Raw genomic sequence first — 17,751 nt, forward strand, 5'->3', positions numbered from 1 at the left:
TTTTCCACATACACAATATCACCATTTCCCTCAAATATTGTTCACAAACCAGTCTAAATCTGTGATAGTGAGCACTTCTCCTTTGCTGAGATAATCCATCCCACCTCACAGGTGTGCCATATCAAGATGCTGATTAGACACCATGATTAGTGCACAGGTGTGCCTTAGACTGCCCACAATAAAAGGCCACTCTGAAAGGTGCAGTTTTGTTTTATTGGGGGGGATACCAGTCAGTATCTGGTGTGACCACCATTTGCCTCATGCAGTGCAACACATCTCCTTCGCATCATCTGTGAAGAGAACACCTCTCCAACGTGCCAAACGGCAGCGAATGTGAGCATTTGCCCACTCAAATCGGTTACGACGACGAACTGGAGTCAGGTCGAGACCCCGATGAGGACGACGAACATGCAGATGAGCTTCCCTGAGACGGTTTCTGACAGTTTGTGCAGAAATTCTTTGGTTATGCAAACTGATTGTTTCAGCAGCTGTCTGAGTGGCTGGTCTCAAACGATCTTGGAGGTGAACATGCTGGATGTGGAGGTCCTGGGCTGGTGTGGTTACACGTGGTCTGCGGTTGTGAGGCTGGTTGGATGTACTGCCAAATTCTCTGAAACACCTTTGGAGACGGCTTATGGTAGAGAAATGAACATTCAATACACGAGCAACAGCTCTGGTTGACATTCCTGCTGTCAGCATGCCAATTGCACGCTCCCTCAAATCTTGCGACATCTGTGGCATCGTGCTGTGTGATAAAACTGCACCTTTCAGAGTGGCCTTTTATTGTGGGCAGTCTAAGGCACACCTGTGCACTAATCATGGTGTCTAATCAGCATCTTGATATGGCACACCTGTGAGCTGGGATGGATTATCTCAGCAAAGGAGAAGTGCTCACTATCACAGATTTAGACTTGTTTGTGAACAATATTTGAGGGAAATGGTGATATTGTGTATGTGGAAAAAGTTTTAGATCTTTGAGTTCATCTCATACAAAATGGGAGCAAAACCAAAAGTGTTGCGTTTATATTTTTGTTGAGTATATATGTATATATGTATGTATATATGGCGGCACAGGAAAAACACCTCCGTGTTGATAACCATTTGTAAAATCCAGGCGGCTTTTGATGGCTTTCAGTGGAGTGAGTATATGAGAAATTGTTTAACAGCAGGACATGTTCCAACTTGTCCTTAAGGCTTTCAACAGAGGTGTTTTTCCTGTGGCGGAGCGTCGCGTTGGCTGCGAGCCGACGCGCGGACCCGTCCGCACGTCTTTCATTAAAAAAATCTCCTTTAACAGTGGAATATCCGGATAAAATGCTGAAACCGACTTCTTCTGAAACTTCTCTGTTCTCTCACGACGTCCTGGATCAATAGAGCCTGAAATGTGGAGGTTTTCAGCTTGAACAGGCTGACGACGGCGGCTGAGAGCGCTGAGCGACGTCTCGCACCGTGGGAAGTCCTTAAAGCGACAGAATCACCTCAAAATCTCTCATCAGCCGTTAAAATTTTCACTGAAAACCAGCTTAATTTTTCGAACCGTGTCCACTTCGACGTGTCTCACAGGTTTAGAAAAAATTTTGATCAAACAACGCGCCAGTCTCTCAGCAACTTCTCAGACAAAGGAATTCTGACGAGGGGCTGGACGACTCCTCCCACAAGGAGTGCTCACAGGCGAATGATGTCACCGACAGGCGTGGAAAAACTCACGCATGCGCACGAGGGTTCAAGCATGTCTGACGTAAAAACATATGAATGAAATCCATATAGTTTTTGAAAAAAATAAAAAGGACCGTTACTTTATTGACAGCCCTCGTATATATATATACATTTATATATACATACATATATATATATATATATGTATATGTATGTATATATATATGTATATGTATGTATATATATATGTATATGTATGTATATATATATGTGTATATATGCGTATATATATATGTGTATATATATGCGTATATATATATGTGTATATATATGCGTATATATATGCGTATATATATATGTGTATATATATGCGTGTATATATATGCGTATATATATATGTGTATATATATATGTGTATATATATGCGTATATATATATGTGTATATATATGCGTATATATATATGTGTATATATATGCGTATATATATGCGTATATATATATGCGTGTATATATATGCGTATATATATATGTGTATATATATATGTGTATATATATGCGTATATATATGCGTATATATATATGTGTATATATATGCGTATATATATGCGTATATATATGTGTATATATATGCGTGTATATATATGCGTATATATATATGTGTATATATATATGTGTATATATATGCGTATATATATGCGTATATATATATGTGTATATATATGCGTATATATATGCGTATATATATATGTGTATATATATGCGTGTATATATATGCGTATATATATGCGTATATATATATGTGTATATATATGCGTATATATATGCGTATATATATATGTGTATATATATGCGTATATATATATGTGTATATATATGCGTATATATATGCGTATATATATATGTGTATATATATGCGTGTATATATATGCGTATATATATGCGTGTATATATATGCGTATATATATGCGTGTATATATATGCGTATATATATATGTGTATATATATGCGTATATATATATGTGTATATGTATATGTATACATGTATATATATATATATATATATATATATATATATATATATGTGTGTGTGTGTATTAGTTAACAAGCTGTGACTAAAACTAGTGTGCGTAGACAGAGAGAGTGGCGTCAACTCCGAACATGGCGCCATTTGGGCCCAACTGCGCTGAACTACTGAATGCTACTGAATTAACCTTTTAATGTTTTCAAGATTTTTTAAAATCATTTAACCACATACAGCAACACATCCATGTACAGGTACTATGAAAATAAATATAAAAATAGTTAAGCTGCCAAATTTACATAAATTTACAATTTATGATGATTTATTTAATTAATTTAAAGCCTGATTGATGCAGCTGCAGCTCTGTGACTCCGTGTCATACAATGATGTGTGTGACAGTTTAAAGTTCTCTGTCTCTGGGTTATGCTTTATTCTGGACTAATTTGACCCTCAACAAGCTTTTCTTTCAACAATCATCACCTCCAAATCAAAGGTAAGCTGTACATTTTCCTCTTTTATGAACTTCGTGCTGTAAAGTTGTGTCTGAGGACAGTGTTAAAAAAATTAACGGTCTGGCTTTTTATCAGGGAAATGACTCCGGTTCCACATGCGAGGGGTTTAATGGAAATACATTGCAATCGGACTGGACATTTTATCCGATGTGAGCAAAAAATCTGTTGTACATAACACAAAACAATACAAAGACTTTGGGACTTTTTTGGCTGGTGTCTGCGAATATCTGGTTTATTCGATGACTGTTTAGGTGAGTTCTACTGTACATGGGACTGAACAATAAATTTACTTCTCAAAGCTTTGACAATGAATTTGCTTCCATCCCACACAGCTGACTTTATTTTCCCAATTTTTTCTTCTGTTCAGATCTGAAGGGAACCTGTACACCATGAAGCCCTTGCTGTGTCTATTTGTGCATCCAAATGCACAGCAACCTGGCATTTTCAGGGCTGGATTATTAGCAGGAAAAGAAAAATAGCTGGATTTACATGCAGATAGATTAACAGCGAATGCTATTTTGAACCCAAGATGGCATCAGGAGTCACGTAACCAATTTTTTTGGCTTGTCATGTCGCAACTCTCTCTATCTAGGCATACTAACTGAAACCACACTACCAGTTGCATCACCACTAGGGGCAGTGTTACATGGCCGTTAAGAAGCCCGGAGTGGAAATGCTTTTCACCCTGATAGCCCAGTGTAACAGAGCGTGTTGTTACTAACACCGAAACTGAGTTGCAACAACATGTCATTTCCTGGGCTTATGCTGAAAACCAAAATAATCTTTGTTTATTACATTGAGCTTTGTCATCTGCTTTGTTGTTTTCGTTCAGGGCCGTCACCTGGTCGCAGCAGGTGACGGCCCTCTGTGTGGTTTGATTGTGTTTAATTCTTTTCTCTTTGTCAAACAGAAGCGATGTAGGCATGCAGCGTCATCAAAGTAATAAAGAAATAATATCACATGTGACTAGGGATGGGTATTGATAAGATTTTATCGATATCGATGCCATTATCGATTCTGCTTATCGATCCGATTCCTTATCGATTCCCTTATCGATACCTCTTGTGAATTTTGTACTAAAAGTAGGCTTTACAAGTTTTCTATGTATTTCATTGAGTCTTAAAGTAAATAAATATGAAATTGGTCCCTGTATCCTTGATCTCTGGACATAAATAAAAATAAACAAAACAATGTTTTGCTTTGAAGTTATTAATTCCGGCTGGACTCTGTCGTTCTAACTTGACTTGTCAGAGAGCCGCGCAACGTTTGGAACTGTGTGAACAGAACGGAGGACGATTCTCGTTTCTTTCTCGCAACAAGACAGGAGTCCCAGTTAGTAACTTTAATCCGCACAAAAGTGACTCACGATTTCACATATTCAGGGATGAAAGTAGTGAAAAACAAAAAAAACTGAAACCCAAAATTACCCCCCAACACCACGTGTACAAAAATGTTTGAATTCTAGAAGCTCTGAAATGCAATCTGGGACTATTCCAGACAATAAACTGGAGTGAGTGCAGCATCCATTTTGGTGAGAAAAAAAACAAAACAACTTTCCTTATTCAAATTCATTCCAGTAGTATTCTGCTCTTACTATGATGCAGCAGTTTTCTAGCTTTGCAGATAGTTCTGGAGGAAATCACTGAAGAAATAAACACATTAAAAATATGGTTTGGCTGAAACAAACTGTCATTAAACTTAAATAAAACAGGGATGAAGTGGAGGTGTGTGAGTCACTAGGTGTTCACAGGAAACACTTATTTATTTCTATATGTATGTATGTATTTATTTCTTTATGTATGTTCATTGTTAGTTGGTTTTATATTTTCTGTTGTGTTTTTATTAGGTTCTTTTTGTCTCTTTCTCTAAAATTGTATGTAATCATTAGATTAGTTATTATTACTATTATTGTTGTGCTTGCTATTATTATTAATATATAAACAAAAATAAATTTAAAAAATGTTACAATTTATAATACATTTGACTCTTACGACAACAAACGCTTGACAGCTGCAACTGCTTAATGCTAATTTTAACATTGAAAATGCCATAGACATGCTAATATGTTAGCATCTGTCCCGTTTTTAAGTTATAAAATACATCTATCAACTGTTTCAGAAGACAATAACAGGTTGGTTTAACATAAAAAAGGTAAATAATACTCACAGCCATATGCTCTTTAGGGTTTTAGCGGGGGAAAGCGAAAGAAAAAAAATTAATCAACGAAGCAATGATCGAAGCACTGCTTCGATCTGTGAATCACTGCTTTGATTGGTTCAAGGTTCAAAGCAAAGCCGCGCTGCAGAAAAGTTGATTACAGACCCGCTGCAGGGTCTGTAATCAATGTAGAGAAATGATAATTTTCTTGACAAACACCCCCAAAAACAACGGCCACTCTGAAGGACCAATAAGGGAATCGTTAAGTAAAAATGTTATTGATGTCGGTGGATCGAATCATTTCTTAAGGATACCCGAAAGGAACTGGTTCTCGATACCCATCCCTATCTATGACACATGTCACGGAAGTACAAAACAAGTTTTTTTGAGCCTTGTAGCTTATATACATGTAGATCTGTCATTTCTACATACACAGGTGTAGAACTGTGGGACTTTGTGAGGCTGCTTAGCATGAAACCTCAACCCATAAAAAGAGATTTTGCGCAGCACGACCGCTTGAAATTCATGGCTGTGAGAGTGATCTGTACGGGCGGTGTGATAGCGGCCGTGTGTGTCTTGTACGGTGGACGCACAGCTCCAGATGGTGTTATAAGGAGCCGCTTCATCACATCACTTCCTCATTCTAACTGCAGAACAAACGCCAACCTAAAGCCGCCTCTACCTTCCTCTCACCACTTCATCTCTCTGTTTGCACCAAACCTAATTTCCATGCAGTCTCCTCCGTCCTTCCAGCTCCCATCCTCACACCGTCTCATAATCTTCTATTACACCCCCTCTGTGGCCTGCTCCCTTGCTCATCATCTTTTACGCCTCCTCCTCCTCCTCCTCCTCCTCCTCGTTGTCTCCATCTACTCCCCAATCCCCTGATCTGATTTGTCACTCTGGGGACTCTGTGTCACAGATGAGTGCTACAAGTGTGCGAGGGCTGGCCGGGTTTGAGCAGCGAGCGTGTGGGCATGCATGTGCAAGTCAGTTCTTGTAAGATGTTTTCAGCTTGAAGGTTGCATGTGTCACAGAAGCTGTTGCGAGTATGCGTCACCTCAGACTGTTGGAGTGAGTTATTCAGCTTGAGAGTCTTTGTCTGTTGTTCTACTGGGAGATCAGAGCAATAGCAGAGCTGGCGCTGCTGTTTAGGCCTCGCAACTTCCAGCATAAAGGCCAAAAAAAAGCTGGTGGCGTAGCCACAGGTGTGTTAGAACAAGTTTGTTCATGCCTGTTTTCCCACAGGCGTCGATACAGGTGCTGTGAACAGACTGCCATTTAAAAACCCTTTCATCTGTCACTTCAGGCGGAATACTAAACACACTGTAGAAATGGAAGAGTGGAATATTCACTGTCCCTTTGTGCAAATTGCTAGTTCAGGTTCACCTGTACCACAAAACCATTTCTGCACCACTTTTCATAAAATGACACACTTGTCATCATGGTCTTTTATTTTTTGGGGGGACGTGTAGCAAACAGACACAAGGAAGTTTAAAAACACTCACTCACTCACTCACTCACTCATCTTCAACTGCTTACTCCACTTAAGAGTCACAGGGGTGCTGGAGCCTGTATATCCCAGCAGTCATAGGGCGTGAGGCGGGGTACACCCTGGACAGGACGATAGATTTTAAGATAAGATAAAATAAGATAAGATGGATTTTATTTATCCTGAAGGAAATTATTTTGCCAGAGTACAGAAACCGTAAACAATTTTTTTTTCTCCCCAACACCCTGAACCTCTTCTTTGCTCGCTTCGATAAGCAGCAGTGAAGAGCCCGGCCTGAGAAGGAGCCAGCACCAGGTCAGATCCACTTTGAAACGGATCGACACCACCAAAGCAGCTGGACCAGATGGGGTGACAGGCCGCCTACTGAAGACCTGCACTGACCAGCTGCTGTACCCACCTGCTTCAAATGGACTACTATTGTTCCTGTGCCCAAAAAGCCTGCTGTCACAACCCCAGTTGCCCTCACCCCGGTCATTATGAACTGCTTTGAGAGGATGGTGTTTGCACACATCAAAAACAGGATCCCTGCAGACCTGGGCAGCCATCAGTTTGCATACCAGGCAAACAGATTTGCTGTCTCCATTGCACCTCCCACAGTCCTGGCCCACCTGAAGCAGCCAAATACATATGTCAGGATGCTCTTTGCAGATTTTAGCAGTGCATTTAATACTGTAATCCTTCATAAGCTGGTCCATAAACTCATCAACCTTGGACTCTCCACCTCACTCTGTTTATGGATTATGGATTTCTTGGCCAACAGACCTCAGAATGTCAGGATGAGGAACCTGACATCTGGTACCATAACCATGAACACAGGCACACCGCAGGGGTATGTGCTCAGTCTGGCACTTTTCACTCTCTTCACCCAGGACTGTGTTCTGACTCACTCCTCCAACACCCCAATAAAGTTTGCTGATGACACTACGGTGGTAGGCCTTATCAGGGACAACAACAAGACCTGGTACAGGGAGGAGGTCAAACACAAGACAGAGCAGTGCACAGACAACAACCTGGTCCTCAGTACCACCAAAACCAAGGAGGTCATCATAGACTTCAGGAGGACCAGCAGAGTCTCACAGCCCCCACGACACATCAGCAGAGAAGAGGTGGAGAGGGTGGACTCAATCAGGTTCCTTGGCACCCACATCAACAAAGATCTGACATGGACATTACACACCCACAACCTGGTGAAAAAAAGCTCAGCAGAGGATTTTCTTCCTGAGGAAGCTGAAGCAGGCTGGCCTGGCACCACAGATGCTCAGGAACTTCGACAGAAGCACCATCGAGAGCATTCTCTGCCAGGGCTGCACAGTGTGGTACAGCAGCAGCATGGCAGAGGACAGAAAAGATCTGTCCCAGGTGGTGAAGATAGCACAGAGGGTTGTAGGATCTAAGTTCCCGGACTTAGAATCTGTGTATGTTGCGTGCTTGCAGAGGAAAGCATGAGCCATCTTCACGGACAACAGCCACCCGGGACATTCTCTGTTTGCTCCTCTGCCATCAAGGAAGAGGTACCACACTATAAGGACACAGACTAATAGGCTAAGGAACAGCTTTTTCCCCAGAGCTGTAGCCTCCATCACCCCACCTCATCCCCCTCCCACAAACACAGACATTCAGTAACAGATATCAAAATGTGCAATAAATAATACACTCTGTTTACATATCTAAAACTATCCTACCTCACGAAGCATTAGCACCTTAAAAATGTATTTGGCACTTTTTCTGGGGGGGGGTATTTTAAGAAGGTCTTGTCCTGTGAAGCTGTTCGCTGTTTTTTGTGTATAGCTGTGTGGAAAGTGACACCAGAATTTCATTGCAGAAATTCAGTGACAATAAACATCTATTCCATTCTATTCTATTCATGACCCTTTTAAGTTTAAAACCATTAGAATAGAATAGAATAGAACAGAATTTTTTTTTGTCATTGTGCAGGATACAATAAAATTGGTTGGCATTCCTCAAGGTGGTTCATAAATAATAAATAAGTAAATAAAAACAATATATATGTCCTGTCATATCAGAAAAATACTCATAACAACACAAATAATAAAACTCATAAGAACACATCCAGATGAAGACATCACAATCAACAGCACCTATCCAAAAATGCAGCACTTGTCAGAAAGTCACTTGCATTCAAGCAGCATTCCTGAAAGGGCATTAAAGAAATCAGTTTTGACCTCATACCAATTTGATTGACAGCATGCTGCAAGTACTGAAGACTAATCAGGTTGTATTATTCTTTGAACAGTGTGTGGCTGTATAAAATATTTTTAAAAGTATGTGTGTGTGTGTGTGTGTGTGTGTGTGTGTGTGTGTGTGTGTGTGTGTGTGTGTGTGTGTGTGTGTGTGTGTGTGTGTGTGTGTGTGTGTGTGTGGTGGGGGGGAGCACAGTTAGAGAATGCAATAATGTGTTCTTTCTTTATGTGGTCAATAAAAGTTTCAGAGCGCTAGCTTCATACCACTGATTTTCTGATGCATTCAAACCACAAGGTTTGCAAAGGTTATCAGGATCCAAAGTGCACAGATGTCATCATTTTTTGTTTGCTTTTTCATCTCCACACCTCTGCACGCCCTGTAAACCCGCAGGAATTTTGTCTCAGTGAGGCTAATCATTGTTTTTCTTTTTCTTTTTTTTTTTTTATTAAAACATTTTATTGCCGCTAATTTTGTGCACGTAAAAGAAGTTTTGGTTGTGTTTTTGGTGACAAAGGCCTGATTAAAGGCCTTTCCCTTGGGGCTTGTCCTTGTCGTTTTGATCCAAATACTGCTCCTCGCACACTTCTAATTTATGTTAGTCGCTAAATTATCTCAGAAGATGACTGGATGGTGACACTCTTAACTCACACTGAATGCAGTGTGAATACTATGTACATATGATTTCTTAGGTTTTTGTTGTTGTTGTTGTATTTTTAAATAAATTTGCAAAAATTTCAAACAAAAATTCACATTGTCATTATGGGGTGTTGTGTGTAGAATTTTGAGGAACAAAAAATGAATTTCATCCATTTTGAAATAAGACTGTAACATAACAAAATGTGGAAAAAAGTGAAGCGCTGTAAATACTTTCCAGATGCACTATATTTCCATATAATGTTATTTTTAAAATAATAGATTTAGTTCAGTTTTTATTCACTATGCTAGATTTTCAGTGGGTAGTGGTTTACTTACTATACTTACTTACTATATTTTACAAAAATAAAATAAAATTAAATTTCCATCCTTCTGTTGTAGAGCAAGTCCAAAGGTCAGGACCTCTTTGACCAGATTATGTATCACATAGATCTGATTGAGACAGACTACTTTGGATTACAGTTCATGGACACAGATCAAGTCTCAGTAAGTATACACACACACACACACACACACACACACCCTGATGATCACGTCTGCCTCTGCAGCCTGAGATGCTGATATCACTCTTTTTAACCTCCTCTCTCAGCACTGGCTGGATATGACCAAGCTCATAAAGAAACAGATCCGAGGTAAGCTCGAGTCAGACTGTTTTTGCAGTTCAGCAAATTTTTGTATGAGTGTACTGCTGCAACAGGTAGGCAAAATAATTGTGCATTTTTGTGATAAAAGCATGAAATTTGGTACACATATTCTGAATGAACTAAAGTTTATTTTCAGACTTGGACGCATCCTGGAGCTGACCTCTAATGACCCACAGGGGTCAAAATAATAATAATAATAAATGCTCTAGTCATATTAAAATGCATATGATATTATTTGTCTTGTCATAGAGATTCCAAAAAGGTATAGTTTGGATTATCTATGATGGAATTTTATGGTGTCAAGGGTAAAAACAGTGTCAAAAGTCTGAATAGTTTGCACCATATGTCATGCTTAGTTATCATGCTACAGGCTAACATACGAGGTCTGTCCATAAAGTATCGTACCTTTTTATTTTTTTTTTAAACTATATGGATTTGATTCATATGTTTTCACGTCAGACAAGCTTGAACCCTTGTGCGCATGCGTGAGTTTTTCCACGCCTGTCGGTGACGTCATTCGCCTGTCAGCACGCCTTGTGGAAGGAGTGGTCCCGCCCCGTCATTGGATTTTCATTGTCTGGAAATGGCGGAATGATTTGGGGGTTTTTTCCATCAGAATTTTTTCAGAAGCTGTTAGAGACTGGCACCTGGAAACCATTCGAAAAATTTATCTGGCTTTCGGTGAAAATTTTACGGGCTTCACAGAGAATAAGGTCTGTTAGTACAGCTTTAAGGACAGCTTTAAGGACCCCTTTAAGGACGCTCAGCGCGCCGCGCTCCGAGCTACGATGACACGGCACAAGCCACCGGACCATTTCTGAGCTGATAGCTCTGTGGATATGAGACCGTCGTGTGCTCTTTCTCTGGTTATCACAAGAGCTGGACATCAGCCATTTTCCGGCAGATTTCACTTTTAACAAGAGATTTTGTCATGGAAAGCCGCGCGGAGGCTTCGCGCGTCACGACCGATTCGCTTTGGAAGCGAGACAAAGGAACACCTCCGTTTCGGCGTGTCAGAGGACAAGTTTGGACATGTCCAGCTTTCCACAATTTCACTGATACTTACTGGACTGGTAAGCATTGAAAGCCGAGACATGTCTGAAAATCAACTTCATGCCATATAATATTACTTCTGAAAATTTGGTGCTTTTATCACAAAATACACAATACCTTCTATATATACAGTATGTGTGCTTAACAGCTACACTGTACAGTTGACTGTGCACAGCACTGTATGTGCACGTGGAGGCAGGTAATTGGGGAGCAGGTGTTGCATTATTAAATGTTGACACTGTGATTTAGCATGTGCATTAGGAGCCGTACCCTTGTTTGTTCTGCAGCTTGTAACAAGGGGTGAGTGAAAGAAGAAAAAGAGAGGCTTTAATTTCGTCCATTCTTTCCAGCTAATAATAATGTCTGATCTGTGCTGATGTGAAACAGGAGCTAAATAATAAAGTACAGTTTGGTCTATACATGTAGCAATGTACCACAGCATGTTGGAGCTGAAAATAAATAACTACTAGAGGACAGAGAGCACATGCCCTGCCACCGTCTGACGCTTTATCTGACCTTCAAGTACAGGTGCAGTTGACGTTATGCCAAAATACATCACTGAAATCCAAAGGTCACATTACAAAGGATGTTAATGAAAAAAGATGCTGGTCTATCAGCCTCCAAATCTAACAGACTATTCCTTTAACCAGTACCTATCTCTCAACCACATTTTAATGAAATCTATTCATGATTTTGTTGTTGTTTTGGTTTTTTAAGATGCCCTGTTAAAAATCCTGGGACACCTCTATTATCCAAATCCAAATCCATGCCCTTCCTATGTTTTCATCCATTTTGAAGAAATAAAACAAACTTCTGGATCTAACCTGTTATCTGGATCTTCTCCCAGATTGAATGTGTTTTTCCTTCAGTTCGGCAGTTTTTTGTGAAATTGATGAAAATGTTTAAAAATAAACCCGTTAATACTATTCAGGAAACTGAATAGCTGTTCCTCAGTCTGACTCCATGTCTGTATCTGCTCCGAAATTTGACTGGTGTTTCACCTGCCCATTTCAAGATAGTGTGTTGTTGTTGCTGTTGTTCTGTTTTCTTAAACTAAGGGATAAATTTGAATAAGGATTCACCATGGCTGACATAGCTCTTATCTTGAAAATGAAAAATAACATTGATGCCAAAAATAATGGCTGAGTAAAACAACAAATACAAAATATACCTACATACATTCAAGTAAAGATTTTCAAATGAATAAATGTGGGTATCGACATACACATAATTAAATATTGCATTGAATGCTGCATTAAGTGGTACATTGTATTAAATGTGCACAAGCAGTAATCAAACTAACAAATTATAACTAATGTTATGCCTACAGGTATTTATAAACAAAACAAACCAAGATCGAGCTGTGTTTTGATTTTGTTGTGCCAAAACAATATTCGTGTTCAGTTTACAAGTGAATCATTCATCCAGAAACTGTGGGTTATAGCATTATTTAAAAATGTATTTTAAGAAATGTTGTTGTACATCATGACAAAGCTAACAAATTATTTCATCATAAACAGTTAGTTTCATTTATAGAAATGGTTGCCACGATGACCAGCTAAAACATTGCTGAAAATAACATTGATGTCAGGATTCACTGTCTGTTGTCTGGTCTTGTGGGATGTTTGGTTCTGTCTGTGTTTGTGTGAGTGGGTATGTCACTTCATTCTGGCTTTTCTGCTTTTGTTCACACACTGGGTGTCACTCAGTTCCCGGGGTCGTCTGTATCACTTTGTTACTGGTTTTCGCACCACAGTTGGGTTTCTTCATTTCCTGTTTGCAGGTGATCTCAGTTCATTGTGTTATCCAGCTCTGCTCCAGAACTCCACATAGCATCTGCACTGTAAAGACATTTTTTTCAATTGCAAGAAACCTCTGTATGTGTTTTTCAAATGGATTCTAATTATTCCTAAACTTGTCAGACAAGAAATAGACATGCAGTTTATAAGGGAACCACAGTCTCGTTTGAACCCCTGCATGATATTGCAGAATTTGACCACTTCCAGGGTGGAACATGACATGAGATATAGTCACATAGTTATTCATGTCGGCACCAATGATGCCAGGATGAAGCACTCAGAGGTCACAAAAATGGACATAGAGAGGACTTGTGACCTTGCCAGAAAGATGTGTCTGCATCAATTAATAGTCTCTGGTCCCCTCTCCTCCTGGGGTACTGATGAGGCGTTTAGCAGGTTGACATCGTTAAATAGGTGGCTGGCGCAATTTTGCAGACAGCAAGGCTTTAGCTTTATTGATAACTGGCCTTCATTCTGGGGTCGTTGTGGCTTGCTGATGCCGGACAGCATCCACCCTACTGGGGAAGGCCCCGCCAGCTTGTCTGTAAACATAGATAGAGCTCTACAGGGAGGGTAACATTAGGAATTTACAGCAGGCCACGGAGCAGGTGATTACAGACCCTGCAAGGCTTATGATAAATGTGGATGTGGAATCCATTAGCTTAGCGGGGAAATTAGTGCAGAAAATCCACTATGGTGATAGTGCAGTTTATCTGCCAGGGAGGGAAATTCAACAAGTTGAGACTGTGGCCTGCTTCTGTAGACGTGGCCATAAAAAACATAGAGGGATATGCTTTGCAAACTTAATACCCATTACTTAATTGGATGATGTTGAAACTGAGGATGGCCCAATGGTTGTTCCAGCAATATCAAAGATTTCGTGTCTGCTACCTACAACGCATGTGGAATGTCTCAAACCTAAACCTACTTCTAGGCATCTTATATATGCTACTATGGAACCACCCCTAAACCCAAACAGTTCAACTGTCAACCCCACTGAGGTCCTTAGTCTGGGTCTCATTAACATAATTAATGATCATCACTTAGATATGATTGGGTTATGTGAAACCTGGCTTAAACCTACAGCTGTCCTCCCCTTAAATGAGGCCTGCCCACCAGCATATATATTTAGTCACGTCCCTTGTGATGAGAAGCAAGGCGGGGGGTGTTGCTCTTATTTATAAAGCTAGGTTCAGCTTATTAGCTGTTGGGGTCACAAATATAACTCGTTTGATCATCTGATTCTCTGCTTTGCTCAGGATATTCTGCATTGCCAAGGTCAGAAGAATAAAAATCAGCCGTATTACTCTGTCACTGTATATAGGCCTCCTGGCCCATATTCTGAATTCTTAGATGAATTTGATACGTTCATCTCTAACTTGTCAACTAGTACAGATAACATTCTGATCATTGGTGAGTTTAATGTTCATATAAATAAGCCTTCTGAGCCCCTCTGCAAATCATTTATAGAAATTGTGGATGCATTAGGATTTCAGCAATGCATTCGGGACTCCACGCACATTACTGGAAATACCCTGGATTTGGTTCTCGCACGTGGTATTGCTATCACGAATATTGACATCATGGCTCTTACATCAACCGCACTCCCCCAAAACACAGTCACCTTGGTTCAATGATTACCTGCGTGACCTCAAGCATAAGGCAAGAGGTCTAGAACGGAAATGGCGTAGTTCAAAATTAGAAGTATTCCACCTTGAGTGGCGAGATGCTATCTTAGACTATAAGCATGCATTACTGGCTACAAAGCGGACCTATTACTCTGATTTAATCAACAAAAACAAGTATAACTCAAAGTTCTTGTTCTATACGGTGGCAACACTTATTCATTGACAACCACCTGTAGTTCGCTCTCCTTTTACAGTACAAGATTTCCTGGATTACTTTGAGAAGAAAATAGAAGACATTAGGTTAAACATATCCCAGCATGCCTCAACCCAGCCACTACACCCTGCTATTGAGGTGGGCACCATTACTGAGGTATTACCTAGATTTACAGAATTTGAGAGTATCTCCCTAGGCATGTTGAACAAACTCGGAACGTCAACAAAAAACACAACCTCTCTATTTGATCCTATACCAACAAAACTGTTTAAAGACCTGTGGCCCCCCTCTTGGGCCGACTGTGCTGGAAATTATTAATATTTCTGTAACTTCTGTATCTGTTCCTAAAGGTTTCAAATCTGCAGTGATTAAACCATTACTTAAGAAACCTAATCTTGACCTAGTGTATTGAAAAACTATTGGCCAATATCAAATCTATCATTTTGCTCTAAAATCCTAGAAGAGGTGATTTCATGGCAGCTCGGACTATCATACTGAGAATAACCTCTTTGAGCCACCGCAGTCTGCTTTTAGAAAATATCATTCTACAGAGACAGCTCTCTCTAAAGTGGTGAATGATCTTCTGCTTGCAGTGGATTCAGACACCACTATGGTTCTAGTGCTGTTAGATCTCAGTGCTGCATTTGATACCATGGATCATCATATTCTGCTTGATCGGCTGGAAAATCATTTTGGGATTACTGGGAGTGCCCTTGCATGTTTGACGTCATACTTGACCAGTCGTTCTCACTGTGTTTTGTACAGTAACACTACCTCTAACCTTAATGACATGAAATTTGGGGTTTCACAGGGGTCCGTCTTAGGCATCCTGCTTTTCTTCCTTTATATAGCACCCCTTGGGCACATATTGCAGCATTTTGGTATTACCTTTCACTGCTATGCTGATGATACTCAGTTATACTGTACATGCCGTTAACTGCTGGTAATCTCATTCACATAAAATCCTTAGAAGATTGCCTTGCATCAGTGAGAAGCTGGATGTCTAGAAACTTCCTACTTTTAAACTCTGACAAGACTAAAATGATGGTTGTTGGTCCAGTGCGACATCGGCATCAATTTGACCAGTTAACGCTTAGCCTTGGCTCGTGTGTCATACATCACATGGACAAAGTGAAGAACCTTGGGGTAATTTTTGATCATACATTGTCCTTTGACCTCCACATTACAAATATTATGAGGACTGCTTTCTTCCATCTGCAAAATATAGCGAAGATTCGTCCCATCTTGTCTATGGCTGATGCTGAGACCCTGATCCTTGCGTTTATTTCTTCTAGATTGGACTACTGCAATGTTCTATTTTCTGGTTTACCGCAGTCCAGCATTAGGGCTCTCCAGTTGGTTCAAAATGCTGCAGCCAGACTTTTGACACGAAGCAGAAGGTTCAACCACATTTCACTCATTTTGGCATCTCTTCACTGGCTTCCTGTTCCAGTGAGATCAGATTTTAACCCCTTAAGCCCTAGAGCCTATTTCACCAAAATCGTATACCCATACATTATGATTTATTTCTCAGCTTGTGCAAGGTCAAAAATGCAAAGTTTTGGATCAGCTAAAATACAGGTCCTAGGGGATGTTGTGGATGCAAAAAATTGAAAGTAAATAATACTTGGTAGGAGTAAATGAGGTTTTTTCCTAAAAAAAAGAATTCCAATTTATGTCTTTATTTGCTTGGCGTTGCAGCTGTTGTTAGTTGATATGTGATTGAAGTGGATGCTTTTGTAGAGGAGACGTCGCTTGACATTTTGATGTATAATAAGTGTATGCTGGTGTCAGCATTGGTTAGTTATGAGTGTTCAAATGTTCCAAAACAGGGCAAGTCCCCAAATTTGGGGACTCTACGATTTAAGAGGTTAAGGTTCTGCTACTAGTCTATAAAATTGTTCACGGACTGGGACCTCCCTACCTAGCTGACCTAATTAAACCTTACGTACCGGCCCAGGCTTTGCATTCTCAATGTGCAGGACTACTTTGTGTCCCTAGGGTGAATAAGAAGTCTGCGGGTCATAGAGCTTTCTCTTATCGTGCCCCGGTTCTGTGGAATGATCTCCCTGCGTCAATAAAACAGTCAGATTCTGTGGAGACTTTCAAGTCCGGACTTAAGACGCACTTATTTTCCCTTTCGTATGGCTAGCATACTGTCATAGTATAGTTCTATGTTCTTTACTCTTTTAATTCATTTTATTAGGAAACGGAGTGTGCCGCGGCCTCAACTTTACCTAAATTCTGGGTCTTTTAATGAAGCTTAGGGCTAGTGGCCGGCGATCACCTTAGTATTTCCTGTTTTTCTTGTTGTTTAATGCTGTCAAATTACACAGTATTTCTTGTCTTTCTGATGCCTGATTCTGTTTTTTTCTCTCTGTCTAAGGTGCAGCTCCATCCAGAGATGGGTGTGGTATTTGTGCTGGAGACCCTCCTGTCCTGTGCACCAACAGCTTTTCCTGTATATTCGTTTTGTGAATTGTTCTGTAATTTGTGTCTGTAGCATGTTCCAAGCAGAGGGTCACCCCTTTGAATCTGGTCTGCTTGAGGTTTCTTCCTCAGAGGGAGTTTTTCCTTACCACTGGTGCTCTGGGAGTTGGTATGGTTAGACCTTACTTGTGTGAAGCGCCTTGAGGCAACTCTGTTGTGATTTGGTGCTATATGAAAGAAAATAAACTGAAATTAAAATTTCCAGGG

The 17,751-nt window shown here is 40.1% G+C and overlaps 1 protein-coding gene across 1 annotated transcript in view; it reads left to right on the forward strand.

Moving 5' to 3' along the window:
* The window catches only part of epb41l4b (erythrocyte membrane protein band 4.1 like 4B), a 62,572-nt gene that overhangs the window by 8,905 nt on the left and 35,916 nt on the right, over window positions 1-17,751 (forward strand). The window contains 2 exon segments of the mRNA XM_034174856.1: window positions 10,098-10,202; window positions 10,306-10,348. Of these exon segments, the coding sequence (XP_034030747.1) occupies window positions 10,098-10,202; window positions 10,306-10,348 (148 nt within the window).

Source organism: Thalassophryne amazonica, chromosome 7 (genome assembly GCF_902500255.1).
Source record: "Thalassophryne amazonica chromosome 7, fThaAma1.1, whole genome shotgun sequence".
Taxonomy (NCBI): Eukaryota; Metazoa; Chordata; class Actinopteri; order Batrachoidiformes; family Batrachoididae; genus Thalassophryne; species Thalassophryne amazonica.